This window comes from Natator depressus, chromosome 7 (genome assembly GCF_965152275.1).
Source record: "Natator depressus isolate rNatDep1 chromosome 7, rNatDep2.hap1, whole genome shotgun sequence".
Lineage (NCBI taxonomy): Eukaryota > Metazoa > Chordata > Testudines > Cheloniidae > Natator > Natator depressus.
Genome location: NC_134240.1, coordinates 95944807 through 95963245, shown reverse-complemented (window position 1 = coordinate 95963245; position 18439 = coordinate 95944807). Strand labels below are relative to the sequence as shown.

The 18439-nt window shown below is 43.6% G+C and overlaps 1 protein-coding gene across 3 annotated transcripts in view; it reads left to right on the top strand.

The window, feature by feature from the left end:
- INPP5A (inositol polyphosphate-5-phosphatase A) overlaps positions 1–18439 on the top strand; it is a 419434-nt gene that overhangs the window by 244045 nt on the left and 156950 nt on the right. For all 3 annotated transcript variants that reach the window (XM_074959113.1, XM_074959111.1, XM_074959112.1), the window contains exons 5-6: positions 928–991; positions 16080–16183. In XM_074959113.1, the coding sequence (XP_074815214.1) occupies positions 928–991; positions 16080–16183 (168 nt within the window). The remainder of the gene's footprint in view (positions 1–927; positions 992–16079; positions 16184–18439) is intronic.

Genomic DNA, 18439 nt, shown 5'->3' with positions numbered 1-18439 from the left:
TCTATGATAGAAATGTAAATCAACCTATATTAGATCCATTTACAGCCACTGCAGTAATTACTGTGGTGCTGCATGTCCACACTACCCTCCTTGGGTCGGTGGTATGCATCCTCACCAGGAGCACTTCCACCAACCTAAGTGTGGAGAGACTGGTCTCTCAGCTCCGTGGGCAGCCTCCTGCCAGGAGCCTGGCTGCCCCACAGGCTCCCGGGCTCCAGAGGGGCTGCCCCCTCCCCTCCTCTCCCCATTCCCTGGCCGGGAGCAGAGTCCCAAGCTGCTTGGGCTTTTCCCCCCAGTTTCTCTTCCTGGCTCCCAGCTGGAAGCAGGGTATGAAGCTGCTAGGGGTTCTAGTGGGGGTAAGGGGAGCCGCCAGCTTCCCGCAACTCCCATTGGCTGGGAACAGTGAACCACGGCCACTGGGAGCTGTGGGGGGCCATGTATGCGGATGGTCAATGTAAACAAACTGTCTCATGGCCCACCAACGCATTACCCTGATGGGCTGCAGGTTGCCCACCACTGCCCTAACTACACCAACATAAGCCTGACACCTCTCAGGGAGATGGTGTAGTTATGTCTGTGCAGAAGGACACTTACATTGGTGGGAGCAAGGCTGTAGAGTAGACACGACATAATTAGGTGGACATAAGCTGTCTTATGTTGACCTAACTGTGTAGTCTAGACCAACCCTAGGTAAACTGCTAACGGCCCTCATTATAGCTGCTTATTAAACTTAAAAGAAACAAATAAATAAAGAACTCAATTATTTTCATGTGATATACTGAAAATGTTTTACTTATCAAATGTAGTATTTTTAATTACTGATATTTAATTTCTTTTATTTTTTGCATTTGAAAAGCTGTATCACAATTTTGTTTTTTACTAAAAGCAGACTATTCTTATTGCTATTTATTTTTTGTTTTTCTACAGGCTCTAGGAAGCTTTTACTTCCTTCATGAATCCTTGAAAAACATCTACCAGTTTGATTTTAAAGGTAAGCGCAGAAATTAAAAGTCAGTAATTGTCAAAGACTTCTCACCATTTTTCATATCAGGAAAAATCTAGGGCTTTCTTTAATCCGAATCCATGTGGTTGGACCCTTCGAGCCTTATACAGAGCCCCACTGACTTCAGAAGAACTCCACATGGGTGCAGAGGTCCGTCAGTGCAGATCAGTTGCAGGAGCAGGACCTTAAATGGCAGGCAGTGGTAATTGCCTTACAAAAATTGTGGCAGAATTTTGTTTAGCACTTACGAATAGTGTGGGTCAGTGGGAAGAACAGATTGACAAAGCCAGACGAGTACCCACAAGTCACCTACTACAGGACAGGCCCAACAAAGAAAGTAACAGAACGCCACTAGCCGTCACCTTCAGCCCCCAACTAAAACCTCTCCAGCGCATCATCAAGGATCTATAACCTATCCTGAAGGCCGACCCATCACTCTCACAGATCTTGGGAGACAGGCCAGTCCTTGCTTACAGACAGCCCCCCAACCTGAAGCAAATACTCACCAGCAACCACACAACAAAAACACTAACGCAGGAAGCTATCATTGCAACAAAGCCCGTTGCCAACTGTGTCCACGTATCTATTCAGGGGACACCATCATAGGGCCCAATCACATCAGCCACGCTATCAGAGGCTCGTTCACCTGCACATCCACCAATGTGATATATGCCATCAGGTGCCAGCAATGCCCCTCTGCCATGTACATTGGCCAAACCGGACAGTCTCTATGTAAGAGAATAAATGGACACAAATCAGACATCAAGAATTATAACATTCAAAAACCAGTCAGAGAACACTTCAATCTCTTTGGTCACTCGATTACAGACCTGAAAGTCGCAATATTACAACAAAAAAACTTCAAAAAGAGACTCCAACGAGAGACTGCTGAATTGGAATTAATTTGCAAACTGGACACCATTAAATTAGGCTTGAATAAAGACTGGGAGTGGATGTGTCATTTCACAAAGTAAAACTATTTCCCCACATTTATTTTTCCCCCCTACTGTTCCTCAGACGTTCTTGTCAACTGCTGGAAATGGCCCATTTTGATTATCACTACAAAAGGTTTTTTTCTTTCCTGCTGGTATTAGCTCACCTTAACTGATCACTCTGGTTACAGTGTGTATGATAACACCCATTGTTTCATGTTCTCTGTGTATATAAAATTGTCATACTGTATTTTCCACTGCATGCATCCGATGAAATGGGCTGTAGTCTGTTAGTCTCTAAGGTGCCACAAGTACTCCTTTTCTTTTTAGTGGGAAGAGTGTCTTTTTTTTTTTTTTTTAACAATAGACTCTGCCTTCGTGTGGCAAATTTTTGTAAATCTCAGAAGTTTTAATAATTTGATATGATACTTCTAATATTTAAGTCAGTGTATCTAATCACTTCCTGGCTGAAGTTACTTCTAATGCTTCTTTAAAGTGGATATGCAAACAGATTATTTAAAATTTACAATATTTTTAGTTGTGCACTGTCTGCATTTAGGTCATTGAGCTGGATCAAATTAATTCTACATCTTGCATCACATTAATTTGAAACATCACTGAAGCTGTGATAATTATGGAGTGAACTAATTGTCTCAATTGTACAGATTCATTAATTTTGTTCTCAGAAGAGACAGATTGTCTCTGTTCATGTAATTGAGGGTATAGGGTCTTCCCTTGGTGAAATATTTGAATAGCAGTTCTGTAGATATTGCAATTTGAGGTTTAGCCAACATAAATCCTTCTACTCATCATCTTTTCTGATGCCCAAGGAAAATTTCAAATATTCTGTCAGTGCCTCTTCATATTTTATTTCTGAAAGAGAACATTGTAAAATGCAATAGTGATGAAGGAACTTTTAATGAGAGGTCAGCTTGTGCTTCCAGCCATTCTCCCCACCTCAAACAGTTTAATAGACACGGAGCAATAATGTGGAGTGTTCTGATTCAAATGAACTGGGAGCAGGACTGCTATGTGAGAGAAATTTTCAATACACTGCACAGGAAGCCAGGTGCACAACTTTCGTTAATGATACCTGGGATTGTGCTCCTTACTACCTCAATCGCCACACTGAACATTTAGCCCCTGGACTGATCTACTGTATTTTTGAGGGAAAGGGGTTAATGAATAAACCTATGAAACTTACATTTATATTGTGAGAAGACAGCAGTCACAACTATTTATTCATTTTTCTATGTGATTGGGCTTTGTGCATCAGTAGTATGTGAACTGTATCTGCCAGCTGATTCAGAGCCTGCAGTTTCGTCGCACCAGCTGTACAGAACTAGAGCTTTAGCTCTCAGTTCCAGTTAAACCTCCCTCCCTCCGGTCATAGATCAAAGATGTCCAGCTCTAATGACATCTGGCGGAGTGAAGTGACATCTACACCAGGGAAGAGGGGCTGTTTGGATTTATTCACAGCTGATTGACAGCTTATATGCTGTTTTAGAGCCTTGAAAGGAAGGAAAGAGAGTGAGTGAGTGTCTCTGTGTGTGTGTGTGTGTGTGTGTGTGAGAGAGAGAGAGAGAGAGAGAGAGAGAGAGAGAAAATGGTTACAATGTAAGGAGAAATCAAAAGAAAGATAACCAATATAAAAGTAAATAGATACTGGTTGTGCCAGCTAGAGGGAAGGTACCCTTAGATGCTCAATGCTTCATTTGTCCAGTTCAAACATGAATCAGCTGTCTCTCTGCATCCTTCCAGCCACACCACATCAAGCTGTGATCTAGTTGAATCTCAAACATCCCCTGACAATGAGTTCCACAGGTTGACTATGCACTGTGTGAAGAAGTACTTCCTTATGTTTATTTTAAACCTGTTGTCTGTTAATTTCATTGGGTGACCCCTGGTTCTTGTGTTAAGTGAAGAAGTAAATAACACTTCCTTATTTACTTTCTCCACACCATTCATAATTTTATAGACCTCTATCATAAACCCCCTCCTCCAGTCGTCTCTTTTCTAAGCTGAACAGAAGCATCTCTTCATACAGAAGCTTTTCCTCACCCCTAATAATTTTTGTTGCCCTTTTCTGACCAGTATTCAAGGTGTGGGTGGAGCATGGGTTTATTATAGTGGCATTCTAATATTATTGTCTTATCTCTCTCTTTCCTAATGGTTCTTAACAGAAAACTGCTGCTGTACATTGAGCAGATTTTTTCAGAGAACTATCCACAGTGATTCCAAGATCTCTTTCTTGAGTGGTAAAAGCTAATTTAGTATTTATAGTTGGGATTATGTTTTCAAGTGTGCATTACTTTGCATTTATCAACCCTGAATTTCATAGTCACCCAGTGTAGTGAGATCCCTTTGTAAATCTTTGCAGTCAGCTTTGGACATAACTATCTTGAGTAATTTTGTAGCTTCTGCAAACTTTGCCACCTCACTTTTTACCCCCTTTTTCCAGATCATTCATGAATATGCTGAACAGTGCTGGTCCCAGTACAGATTCCGGGAGGACCCCACTGTTTAACCTCTCCCCCGTTTAACCTCTCCGACCATTTATTCCTCCTTTTGTTTCCTATCTTTTAACCAGTCACTGATCCATGAGAGGACCTTCCTTCTTATTCCATGACTGCCTACTTTGCTTAAGACCCTTTGATGAGGGACCTTGTCAAAGGCTTTCTGAAAGTCCAAGTACACTATATCTAGGACCCTACCAAATTCAAATTTGATCAATTTCACGGTCATAGGATTTTAAAAATAGTAAATGTCATTATTTAAATCTATTTTAATTCTATTTAAATCTAAAATTTCACAGAGTTGTAATTATAGGGGTCCTGACCCAAAAAGGAGTTGGCGGGGGGGGGTCCCACAAGGTTATTGTAGGGGGGATTGCGGTACTGCTGCCCTTACTTCTGCACTGTTGCTGGTGGTGGTGCTGCCTTCAGAGCTGGGCAGCTGGAGAGCGGCAGCTGTTGGCTGGGAGCCCAGCTCTCAAGGCAGAGCCGCTGCCAGCAGCAGTGCAGAAGTAAGGATGGCATGGTATGGTATTACCACCCTTACTTCTGCGCTGTTGCAAGCAGGGTGCTGCCTTCAGAGCTGGGTGCCCAGCCAACAGCCACCACTCTCTAGCCACTGAACTCTGAAGGCAGCGGAGAAGTAAAGGTGGCAATACCATGACCCCCTTAAAATAACCTTGTGACCCCTGTGCAACTCCCTTTTGGGTCAGGACCCCCAATTTGAGAAATGCTGGTCTCCCCTATGAAATCTGTATAGTATAGGGTAAAAGCACACAAAACACCAGATTTCATGGTCCTTTTTTCATGGCCGTGAATTTGGTAGGGTCCTAACTATATGCACTGAATCACCTTGTCCACATGTTTGTTGACCCCCTCAATGAATTCTAATAAGTTGTGAGGCATGATTTTCCTTTACAAAATCTCTGTTGACTCTTCCTCAGAATATTCTGTTCATCTGTCTGTCTCATAATTCTGTTCTTTACTATAGTTTCAACCAGTTCTGCTGGTACTGAAGTGGTATTTCCTGGCCTCTAATTCCCAGGATTTCCCCTGAAACCTTTTTTAAAAATAGGTGGTACATTAGCTATTCTCCAGTCACCGGATACATAGGCTGATTTAAGCAATAGGATATGTACCACAGTTTGTAGTTTTGCAGTTTCATATTTGAGTTCTTTCAAAACTCTTGGGTGAATACCATCTGGTCCTGGTGACTTATTACTGTTAAATTTATCAGCTTATTCCAAACCCTTGTCTACTGGCACCTTCGTCTGGAGACAGTTCCTTTGGTTTGTCACCTGAAAAAAATAGCTCAAGTATGGGAATCTCCCTCACATCCTCTGTAATAAGGACCAATGCAAAGAATTCATTTAGCTTCTCCGCAACAGCCTTATCTTCCTTGAATGCTCTTTCATTCAGTGATCCCACTGATTGTTTGGCAGGCTTCCTGCTTCTGATGTACTTAAAAAAAATTGCTGTTAGTTTTTGTGTCTTTGCTAATTGTTCTTTAAAATCTTTTTTGGCCTGCCTAATTATACTTATACACTTGACTTGCCAGAGTTTTTGTTCCTCTCTATTTTCCTCAGTAGGACTTAGCAGGAGGGTTAGCTCAGTGGTTTGAGCATTGGCCTGTTAAACCCAGGGTTGTGAGTTTCCTCCTTGAGGGGGCCATTTAGGGGTCTGGGGCAAAAATTGGGGATTGGTCCTTCTTTGAGCAAGGAGTTGGACTAGATGACCTCCTGAGGTGCCTTCCAACCCTGATATTCTATGATTCTATTCTATGATTTGACATCCAATTTTTAAAAGATTTCTTTTGTCTCTTCCTGCCTCTTTTACTCTGTGGTTTAGCAATGGTGGCGCTTTTTTTTTTGGTCCCCTTACTGTTTTTTTTAACTTGGGGTGTTCACATAGTTTGAGCCTCTGTTATGGTGTTTTTAAAAAAGTTCCAGGCAGCTTGCAGACATTTTACTCTTGTGACTGTTCTGTTTAATTTCCATTTGACTACACTCCTCATTTTTGTGTGGCTCCGCTTTTTGAAGTTAAATGCTACTGTGGTGGGTTTCTTTAGTATTTCCCCTACAAGGATGTTAAATTTAAGTATATTATGGTCACTATTACTGTGCAGTTCAGCTATATTCACCTTTTGGACCAGATCCTCTGTGCCACTTAGGCCTAAATCAAGAATTACCTCTCCCTTTGTGGGTTCCAGGACTAGCTGCTCCAAGACGTAGTCATTAATGGTGTCGAGAAATTTTGTCTCTGCATCCCATCCTGAGGTGACAGGTTCCCACTCAATATGGGGACAGTTGAAATCCCCCAGTGTTATTGAGTTTTCTATTTTTATAGTCTCTCTAATCTCCCTGAGCATTTCAGAGTCACCATCCTGGTCAGGTGGTCGTAGTATATTCATATTGCTATAGCCTTATTATTCAAGCATGGAATTTCTACTCATAGAGATTCTGTGGTACAGTTTGAATTATTTAAGATTTTTACTATAGTTGACTCTGCTTTCTTTCACATGTAATGCCACTCCCACACCAGCGGGAGCTACTCTGTCATTCCTGTATATTTTGTACCCTGGTATTACCATGTCCCATTTATTATCATTGTTCCTAATAAACCTAAATCACTCCCCAAGTCACCATCATCTCATCTTTGCATTGAGACCCTGCAGTTCTGCCTGTTCAGTTGGCCCTCTGTGTGGAACAAACCATTCCAGAGAATGCTACCATGGAGGTCCTAGACTTTAATCTCTTAGCTAGCTGCCTAAATTTGGCTTCCAGGTCCTTTTCCCTATGTCACTTGTACCTACATGTACCATGACCCCTGGGTCCTCCTCAGCACTGCACATACATCTGTTGAGTTGTCTTGAGAAGTCCGCAACCTTTGCATCCGGCAGGCAATTCACTAGGCGATTCTGCTGGTCATCACAAACCCAACTGTCTATATTTCTAATAATCAAATCCCCTATTACTGTTACCTGTGTCTTCCGAATAACAGGGCTCCCTGCTCCAGAGAAGAATCATCAGTGTGAGAGAATACTATGACATCATCTGGAAGGAGGGTCTCAACTATGGGATTGTTTCCCTCAACTCCAGCTTGATGTTCTCCTTCCAAAACTTTCATCCTCCTCAACAGCACCGAGGCTGTCAGATGTGGGGTGGGACTGCTCTACTGTGTCTTCAAAAATCTCATCTGTGTACCTCTCTGTCTCCCTTAGCTCCTCCAGTTCAGCCAGCCTGGCCTCAAGAGCCTGTACCTGGTCTCTGAGGGCATGAGCTGCTTGCACCAAATGCACACACATGCCACCTGCCCACAAAGCAGGTAATCCATACATGCTGCATTCAGTGCAATAACCTGGATAGCCCCCACTCTGCTGCTGGACTTCTACCTGCATTCTTTTTACTCTTGCAGGGGTGTGTGTTTGTTCTGTGTGTGTGTGGGTGGGGGGGGATGATTGGCTTAAGTTTGCAGAATGTTTATTAGGTGTATCTGGCTCTCCTGCTCCCTCTCTAAACACCCTTGCTAAACTCCCCCTTTTTGCTGCTTCCATTCACTAGCTCCTCTGGTTGCTTACATGGTTGTCTCCATTTTTCACCTTTCCTGGGCCATGTGACCTGAGGATGAAAACTCTTAACACTTTTAGAATTAAAATCTTGACAGCCAAAGCTGATATGTGACCTCCCACCGCATGAAAGGCATTGGATTTTTTATGATGAATAGAACCCTAAAAAATTAGCTTATATTTTACACACATTCTAATACACCAAAAAGAGGGTTTGCTGACAGACACATAAGGCCTGATTCTGATCTAGGGCTCACCAATTTTACCCTGTCATAACTTTGAATTCTTCAGTGGAGTTACTCCCGGTTTACACTGGTATGAGATCAGAATCAAGCCTATAGCCCATAAAACTTTTTCTTCTTTGAGTGATTGCACATGTCCATCCCAGTGCAGATGTTTGTGTGCTCCAGTACACAGTTCTCGGATAGTTGTTGCCCTTAGCAGCACTTGTCAGGGTAGCTTGAGCACCCTCTGCTGTCTCACACACCTCACAGAGGCATAAATGGCTGAGCCACCCTAGACCCTCCTCAGTTCCTTCCTACCACCCATCGGTTGTTGGAGCTCCCTATCCTTGCTTCTGCCAGTCTTTTCATCTAGTCAAGCTGGTCTACCCCGTTCTTGCTTCTGTTCCGCGTATGCTGGACTACCTTTGCATCTGAAACATCAAGGATTAGTGATTAGCTCAATTAGGGTACACCTAGCAACTATTTCCACATTTCATCTTCTGGTGGATAACTGCTCTCTTTTTTCCAACCCATTAGTCATAAGATTTTTAATTTTAATTATAGCTCACGAAAGCTTATGCTCAAATAAATTGGTTAGTCTCTAAGGTGCCACAAGTACTCCTTTTCTTTTTGCGAATACAGACTAACAGGGCTGTTACTCTGAAGATTTTTAAAGGGTTTGAACAGGATGTTTCTGCATTTTGAGTCCTGTTCCACCCTGGAGCCTGAATTTAGTCTTATCAAAGCTGCCTCCTTTGAGCCTCTAGCAGCTTGCTGTCTGTTACACCTTTCAATGAAGGTAGCATTTTTAATAGCCATTATATTGACCAGGAGAGTAGTGGAGTTGGGGGCATTAGTATCACATCCTCCATATACAGTTTTTTACGCAGATAAAGTCTACCTTCGTCCCATCTAAGGTTATTTATGAAAATGGCCTTCGCTTTTCGTATAAATTAGCCAATCTACTTATTGACCTTCTTCCCAAAACCTCATGGTAGCAAGGGAAAGGAGTCACTATTCACTCTAGATATTAGAAGAGGGTTAGCGTTTTGTCTGGAGAGGACTAAGCCTTTCAGATCATCATCTCAATTGTTTATCACATTTGCAGACAGAATCAAGGGCTGTCTGGTTTCCACACAGAGGATTTCAGCACAGATATCCAGCTGTGTTCACCTGTGTTACCAGTTAGCTAATGCAGAGCCACTGATAGAATACTGGGTTATTCAACTAGATCTCAAGTGGCTTGTGCAGCATTTCTGGTTCATGTACCAATATAAGACATTTACAAAGTGGCAACCTGCTCATCATGTCACACATTTGCTTCGCACTACATAATCTCTCACCAATCGAGAGATGCTGCTACATTTGGACAAGTGATCCTCTATTCCGTGTTCAAATAGACTCTGGTCCTGCCTCCAAACAGAACTGCTAGTGAGTCACCCACAGTGGACTGGACATGTGCAGTCACTCAAACAAGAACAAAAATGGTTAAACTTTTCTGTAACTGTTCTTCAAAATGTGTTGTACACGTCCATTCGACGACTCACCCTCCTTCCCTTCTCTATCAGAGTTGTTCCAGTAGGAAGGAACTAAAGCAGTCTGGGGTGGCTCAACCCTTTATGCCTGCGTGAGGCACCAAAGGGTGCTCAAGCCACCCCAACAGATACTGCTCAGGGTAAAAATCTCTGTCAGCTGTGCACTGGAGCACACAAACACCTCCAGTGGAATAGACGTGTGCAATACATCTCAAAGAACAACAGTTACAGAAAGGTTAATAACCTTTTTTTTTTTTCCACCTGAAAGGATATGAGAAGGCACATCCTCCTATGCTAAGGCTGCTTCTCAATGCCCGTGTAAATGACAAACTATTACTAGTTTACATTTGGCCTTGATCACAGGGTAGGTTGATAATAAAGCACCCCCTTTTGCCAAAATGGTACAGTTTACCAGTTAATATTCACTCACGTTGTCCCAGCAAAAGCCTTCAGTTTTCCCAGAACAGAAATTACTCCTGGCTGTGTTTTATATAAGCTGCCAAAAATGTTTTCTATGTCTTGAATGACATCAGGATCTTTTTGCTGAGATTGTCAAACTTGCTGAAAGAAGATACATCCATCCATGATCTACTTAGAATGATGCCACATTCGTTTATCAGGATGTTTATTTAGTCCTCCTGTGAGAGCCAAATTTTTAAAAGTGATAGGAAAAAAATCAAATCTTCTGTATGTGCCAAAGATATATTGGTAGCTTACGGTAAATGCGTCGTGATTATAGATACTACTTCATCTGGATAATTTACAGTGATTAATTTTTATGTTTGGGGTTTAACCAAACATTCAGTGAGAGTGGACAGCTCAGGATGTTTAGAAATAGTATATCCAGAGTCCTCCTTTTCTGGGTGGCAAGTTTGAAATCCAGTCCAACTTGGTAGTTATGAAAACTTGATGCCACCTAATAGTGGCTATCTGACATCTGCCCTGTGTCCCTCTTCCACAGTTGACAGTAATTGGCTGTAATCAACAGTGTGGCCAAGACTTAATGGACACAGAAACTGAACTACTCTTGGAGTGTATGTTCCTACGGGTGCTCCATCATAGGATGAGCGTGCACCTGTGCACTCTCGACCGGAGACTGTAAAGCAGTGTCTGCAAGCCTGCACCTGTGCAGAGCAGCTCTTCATGCTCCCACTCGAGGCCGTACAGGGAGGCACAGGCCCGCCACCACTCAGTTTCTTCTCAGCCACCTGTGGCTTGAGACGGAGTGCTTGGTGTCCGCTGTTCTACCACTTCCCACCCTCTCTCACTTACTGTAAATTTCTCTTTTTATTTAGTTACGTTCTTATTTTCATTTTTATTAATTGCTTCCACCGACCTCCCCACCCTTTCGGGGTTTTAGTGCTTCAGCACACCAGGTTATGCTGAAGACCCTGGAGTTTAAGCCCTGCCAGACTTTCTACACAGGTCTTTTCCACAGAGCAACAGGCTTTCTAGCTGTCACTAGTATTTGGAGACATCCTGTCAAAGTGCACAATCTATTTGGGATTTAAAGGTAGGACAAGAAACGACAGAGAAGCTAGGTTGAAGTTCCTCTTAATGGAATGCTCCCTAACTCCAGCAGGGTTCTCTTTGCCACTCCCCGTACATCCGCCTCAACAACTCAGCCTACCCTGGTCACAGCTGGAGCCCCAGCAGCAGCTCCAGAGGCTAAGACTTCGAAGAAAAAGAAGCCTTTCCCCCTTACGAGGGAAACAAAGAAGTGAAATAGGTCACCCCATAAATCTCGCTCCCGGGAGACCTTGTATCCCTTCAGGAGTACTTCTGAAGCATCGACTGAAATCAGTACCAACATAAGAAGTTGTGTGTGGAGAAGTCTTCCACCCACAGGGTGGCTCCTACCTCAGTACTGTTTGACACTTCTCGGCACCATGATGTACACAGGGCTTCTTCCTGCACTCCAGTACTAGCATCTTCCTACAGCTCTGAGGTCAGAGAAGATGGCCCATCAGCCTCTCCGGTACCACATGCACAGGCTCCTCCTCGATACCAATCCCAGTTCCAGCACCGACTCAGGCTATGATCATATGCTATCATAGCTCTCCACTCCTTTTCACTGAAGAACTGTCTTGTTTTGGGTGAACTGGAGTCTCCCCTAAAAAGGAAATTTACCGGAGCCCCCATCCTGCTACCACTCCATCAACTATAACCTGAATCTCATTCTTCCAACTCTCAGTACCAGCACTGGTGCTTGAGACCATCCCCCTTGTTCGCCCAGGGGATGATACTTCTGACTCTGAGGTCTCGGTACCTACCATCACACCCCTCTGAGCTCATTTACTGAAGACGACCTTCCAGGGACCCACCAGGCCCCTTAAGGATCTTTCCTCTATCCCTCTCCTCCTCAGTGGGCTTACTGGAACCTTTGGGGGCACTTTGGTGAACAGTTTTACAGGGTGCCACTAGATATGAAACCCAGCACCCACTGGTACTGCATCATTCACAGGCACTGACAGATCATCCTCTGGTGCTGTGTGCCCCCTAGGCAGCAAGAGAACTAAAGGGTCCCTTTTCGACCAGGCATTCTGGTCAAAAACCGGACACCTGGCAACCCTATCTTAGCTCCAGTTTTCTGGACTCCTGAGAGAGGAGCAGAATACTGTTGAAGACCATCTGTTTGAAAGGCCTAAGCCAGAGATGGGTAAACTACGGCCTGCAGGCCACATGTGCTGTGCCAGTGCTCTGGGCGGTGGGGGTGAGAGCTCCTGCCGGGCAGCACAGCAGCGTGGCTGGCTCCGGCTGGGCAGTGCAGCTGCCAGTCCTGCTGCTCTGAGCAGCATGGTGGGGGGGGGGGTTGAATAAGGGGCAAGAGGTCCCCGGGAGCAGTCAGGGGACAGAGAACGGGGGGGTTTGGATAGGGCAGAGGTTTTGGGGGGGGCAGTCAGGGGACGGGGAACAGAGGGGGTTGGATAGGAGTGGGAGTCCTGGGGGGCCTGGCAGGGGTGTGGACAGGGGTCGGGGCAATCAAGGGACAGGAAGCAGGGGGGTTGGATAGGGGGTGGGGTCCCTGGGGGGTGTTAGGGGCGGGGAGTTCCAGGAGGGGGCTGTCAGGGGACAAGGAGCTGGGGGGATTGGATGGGTCGGGGATTCTGAGGGGAGCAGTTGGGGGCAGGAAGTGGGAGGGAGTGGATCGGGAGCAGGGGCCAGGCTGTTTGGGGAGGAACAGCATTCCCTACCCAGCCCTCCATACAGTTTTGGAACCCTGATGTGGCCCTCAGGCCAAAAAGTTTGCCCACCCCTGGCCTAAGCTCTTCAGCATGGACACAGACTTTTTGCTCCATACCCTTAAAGATTCAACGGCTATGTCACAATCTCTGGGAATTTGTGTGTCTGGAGCAAAAAGACATTCTAGCAGATCTCAAACTGCATAGTCTTCCACACTGTTCTAGTACCACCACACAGGTTTTTCCCTACACCTTTTGAGCCTCTGAGGAGGAGATCCAAACCTCACAAAAGGGGACTACCCCCTCTGCAGCCACCTAATCTGCATCTCCTTCTAAGAGAGAGTTTTGACAGCTTGATCGAGGGCATAGATCAACCTATTTCCCCAGATTCTCTATTGTACAATTCTACTATTTCCCCCTCCCCTCCGCCCCATGCCACCCTTTTTGGAGACAGACTGTCCCACTTCCTACCTGCCGAGAAGCATATCACCTGAGACAAGTGGATACTGGAGGTGGTCAACATGGGATATTCCATCCACTTCCACTCTATCCCCTCCTTCTCCATCTCTCTTCAAGGATTTCCCTCACAGGGAGATCATTAAGCAGGAGATCCAATCTCTCTTGCTCTTGGGGCAATTGAGCCGGTTCCCTCTTTCCCCGAGTTTGTCAGAAGATGGTTCTATTCCAACAATTTCCTAGTCCCCAAGAGGGTGGATACCAATCCTCGATCTCAGAAAACTGAATACCTGTGTCCTTTCACAGCACATCAGGATGGTGATGCTAGCCCCCATAATTCCATGCTTAGATCTGGAAACTGGTTTGTTGCCCTCAGCCTCCAGGACACTTACCTTCATGTAGCTATCCACCCCTTCCACAAGCATTTCCTACATTTTATAATAGGGTCAGATATTAGCAATACTGAGTCTTCCCTTTTGGGCTCTGCATAGCCTCAAGAGTCTTTACAAAGGTCCTTTCAGCAGTAGTAGCCCACCTACATCAGTGGTGCATCGCAGTATTCCTGTACTCTTAATTCTGCTAAATCTGATCAAAGGAATTGTTTGAGGAGTTGAACAACCTGTCTGGGCTAATCTGAGGTGTTTCCATCCAGTAATAGAATTGATTGTTTCTTACAGTGAGGAGTTTGTTATTTTGCGAAGGAGACCATTCAAATTTGGACTGAGTTGTCTGTCTCTGTTAACAGCATTTTGTCATGTGAGTGGAGAGAGGGAACAATTGAAGAGTCTTTTCTCCTTTAGTTACAGCCGCTATGACTTGCTGATGTGCTTGAGGAGGTGCAAGCTACAACCTGTGATTTAGACCCTGATCCTTTTGGCATGGAGATGTTACCAGAGTTCATTACATTGTCTACCTAGGAAGATAGGAACTACCATTCTGCATGAGACCATCTAGTCCAGAATCCTCTCTCCAACAATGGCACCTATCAGATGCTTCAGAGCAAGGTCCAAGAAACTCCACAGTAGGTGGATAATCTGCACCCCAGGAGAGTCTCCTCCTAACCCTTAACATATAGATATTGGTTTAAGGCTTGAAGCATGGGGATTTATGTACTCTGTGTGTGTTTGTTGTAACTGTGGATATTCTTTTTATCCATTTAAATGTCTAATCTCTTTTAAATCTTCCTAAATTCTGACACTTTGTGGTAATGAGTTGCACAGTCTTATGATGTGCTGTGTGAAAAAATACCTCATTTTATCAATTTTGAAGCTGTTGCCTTCTAATTTCATTGAATGTCTCCTTGTGCCTGTATGGGGAGATAGGGAGAGTCAAAGTTCCCAATCTGTTTTTTCTATACCCGTCAGTATTTTGTATACTGTTATGTCCCCCATCTTAAGTTAAATCATCCCGAAGTTTTCAATTTCTTTTCATAGAAGAGCTTTTCCATGTCCCTAATAATTCTTAGCACTTGTCTTTGAACTTCCTCTAAAGTGCCTTAGGGAGGCCACAATGTCAGTTTGTCTTAAAGAAACAAGTGTTCACTCCTTATTCAAAGTATCATAGTTTGACACCAAAAAAAACTATCCAGTATTGCCCTATCTTGAATATTCCTTTTTTGGGAGAAGTTTGAGAAAGTTGCGATAAGGGAATTCCAGCAATATATGGAGTTCTCTACTCTCCTTGACCCCGGTCAGTTGGGTTTTGGCCCTGAAGTGTGGTACAGAAACTGCGCTGATCGTGTTAGCTGATGTCTTCCTCCTAGCAACCTACACATATATGCTGATTATTAGATCCCTTTTTGTACCACTGACCATGAGATTTTATTGACACCTGTGAACCTTGGAAGAGTAGCTTGGCTCGTTCCTGAGAGTTTCCAGAGGGTGGTATTGGGCAGTTATAACTCTGCTCCTTACAGTCTAAGGAAATATCTACACTTACTGGGGATCAATGCTGCTGCGATCGATGCACCAGGGGTTGATTTAGCAGGTCTAGCAGGTCCACTAAATTGACCACATATTGCTCTCCCATCAACTCCGGTACTCAACCGGAACGAGAAAAGTAAGGTAAGTCAACGGGACAGGGTCTCCCGTCGACACAGCGCAGTGTAGACACCGCAGTAAATGGACCTAAGCTACTTGAATAACGTAGCTGGAGTTGCGTCACTTAGGTCGACTTACCCCTATATTGTAGACAAGGCCTAAGGGAGTTAAGGGGGTAATAATTGGTAGTACTGCTGACTTTAAATAATTAGATATTGGCTTGTTTTGTAAAATGTGTAATTTTTATATTATGTCTGTGCCTACTGTAAAGAACAGACGGATATTTGAAAATGTAAATAAATTAAATGATAAAGTATACAATTACAATATTTTTAAATAACATCATTTACACTTTAATTTATTTTTAATAAATTTACTTTATTTATATCTGGTTTTGATCTGTTTGTACTGCAACCCAGTACAATACGCAAAATAAGCAAGAGATCCTATAACTTGTGTTCCAACTTTGCCTCTTCCTACCATCAAAAAACAGCTCTGATTTTATATACTAATTGACCAGACCAACACAGCCTCTCTCCTGTAGTTTCTGCTGCTTTTCTGATGAATGCTAAAAGCTGGTTGCAATGATATAGGTATATATGTTAAGTGTGTTTTTATATCTCTTCCTAGCCAAGAAGTATAAAAAGGTTACTGGCAAAGAAATCTACTCAGATACATTAGAAAGCACACCCATGCTGGAAAAAGAGAAGTTTCCACAGGATTATTTCCCTGAGGTATGTACAGCCCAATGGAGCGTTCCAAAGTGTAAGGGTCCAGTTCTAGTTTCTCTTGCACTGATGACTTCATTGGTGTTACTCCTGACTTAAAGTGGTATGAACTCCATCAGCATCAAATCGTAAGCCTCTAGTTTTTTTTGTGTCTCCATTTCATAGAACCTATAATAAACATTTTTGTAAACCAATAAGTATATTTATCAAACTCAATTGGAGTTCTATCTTTAAACAGTAATACGTTGTAAAGAATTTATTATTTATAGGAGATTCAAACTTTCCATTGTTTCTCTTTTTCATTTTATGCATTTTTTTAAAATGGTGTTGGTGAGGGGTGCAAACATGCTGAAAATATTTAGTAGAACATTAGAGTTCACAGAACAGGCAGAGTCCAGATTATGAGTCTGTTCCAGGCAAATAGGTTTTCCTCCTTAAAGGGATGGGACGTAGGTAAGTACAACTGGGTGCCTTTTAAAACCACATCTGCTTTGCCACAGTGGTGTGGTAATAGCATCTTTTATTCTGTGTGAAAGATACCATGGTTACTACAGTTACTGGGGGAGGTATATGTTGAATTTTTAATGGTGCCTATTGTATTTGGAAGAACCGCAAGTAACTTTCAAGGATACATGAGTATATTTTACTTCCTTTAAAAAAATGTTAATTATTACTATTTTGACACTGGTTTTGTGATCTTCATGGTGGTATTTTCTTCCCAAAATAAGGACTGTAACATACCTGACACTGAAATTGAAGTCCTGGACAAAACCTACCAAGTCAAGCTAAGAGCACTGTTTTTTCTTTGGGTACCACATGCAAACCTAAATAAAATTGCTGGATTCATTTCTGTTCTTTGACATTGAATTGTATTTTGAGATAGTACATTTTACAGGAGTGCACAGAGCATGGGATAAGCACTTACTGTTGGGTGGATTTTAAAAATCAAAAGAATACAAATAAACAAAGTCAATGGCGACTGACTTTTGTAGGTAAAATGCGCAAATTATTTAAGTTTGGTAGTAACTGAATTTAAAAATGAAATCAGAATATTTGTAAATATTTGCACAAAGACATCTAGCTAGTTCATCCGTGCCTGGGGAGAGCGCTGCCTAAATATTTAAGGGTTGATGGCATGAAGATCATCCCTTTTGATATATGATTTTTAGCAAGCATGTTCTCATTTATAGTGCACATACATCTGCTGAGAATGTAAACAGAATTAACTGCCTTTTTTATAACATTTTTGCTTCCATTGGGCCTCTTAAAATAAAAATAAATGTTAAATACTTACATTAGGAGTTTGGTTTTGCTCTACTTGAAGGGGAGCATTGGTGGCTGTTCAGAGCATTTTATTTATTCTTTTTCTCCATCACTGATAAGCTGTAGAAATGTGGCTGGTTGACAAAAGAAATAAGACTGACTGATCCATATTAAGGAATTATTTAATCATGCTATTGAGAGTTTTGAACAGCGGATTGCGAATGGATAAGACTATAAGAAAATCACAGGCCATGGTTGGTGTTGTGGAAACTGCAGCTTTTAACATACACTGCAACTTTTTATAGTTACTGCAAATGTGAGTGAGTAGCGTTGCTACCTGGCACACAGGATTGCAATGCTACTCAAAACTGGCCCAGCTGCCCCTTTATCATGACCCAGTGGGGCCACTGGTGGAGGCAGACAAGGAGAAGGATGGGGACTGGGGACTAGGGACCCATGCGGGTCAGAGGTGGATTCCCGGGGGGGCTTGCCCCACTCTCTGTCCTGGCTCCATACAGACTGCTGCCGCCTACACTCAGTCCTGCTGGCACTGCCCTCTCGCTTTGCCTGGGGCAGTACCACCTCTAGCAGCAGCAGCTCCTGCTCAGCCTTGAGGCCTACACCTTCCATAGCTGCCTGGCTGTACCAGGGGATGGGCTCAGGGAGGCCGTGGTGAGTGGGACCAGGCAAGTGCTGGGACAGGGGCTGCTAGTCCTCCACAGAGCCTTCAGGGGTCTCTGAGCTGGGGCCACCTTTAGGGCACAAGGGCTCGAGTCCCCACACCATGCCCTGGAAATTGAAGGAATTTGTGGGAAGGAGGGTTATCCAGCCCCTGTTGGAGAGTAAAGGACCCTGTTGCCAACTCAACATCTAGTCAGCCAGCCGCCCAGTCCCACCAAACCCCCACTTACTTCTGGCCTGAGGGGCTCCCATATCTCTGTCCTGAAGACCCCCACTTCCCTGCAAACTTACCACACCTCTGCTTTGAGGGCGTTTCCA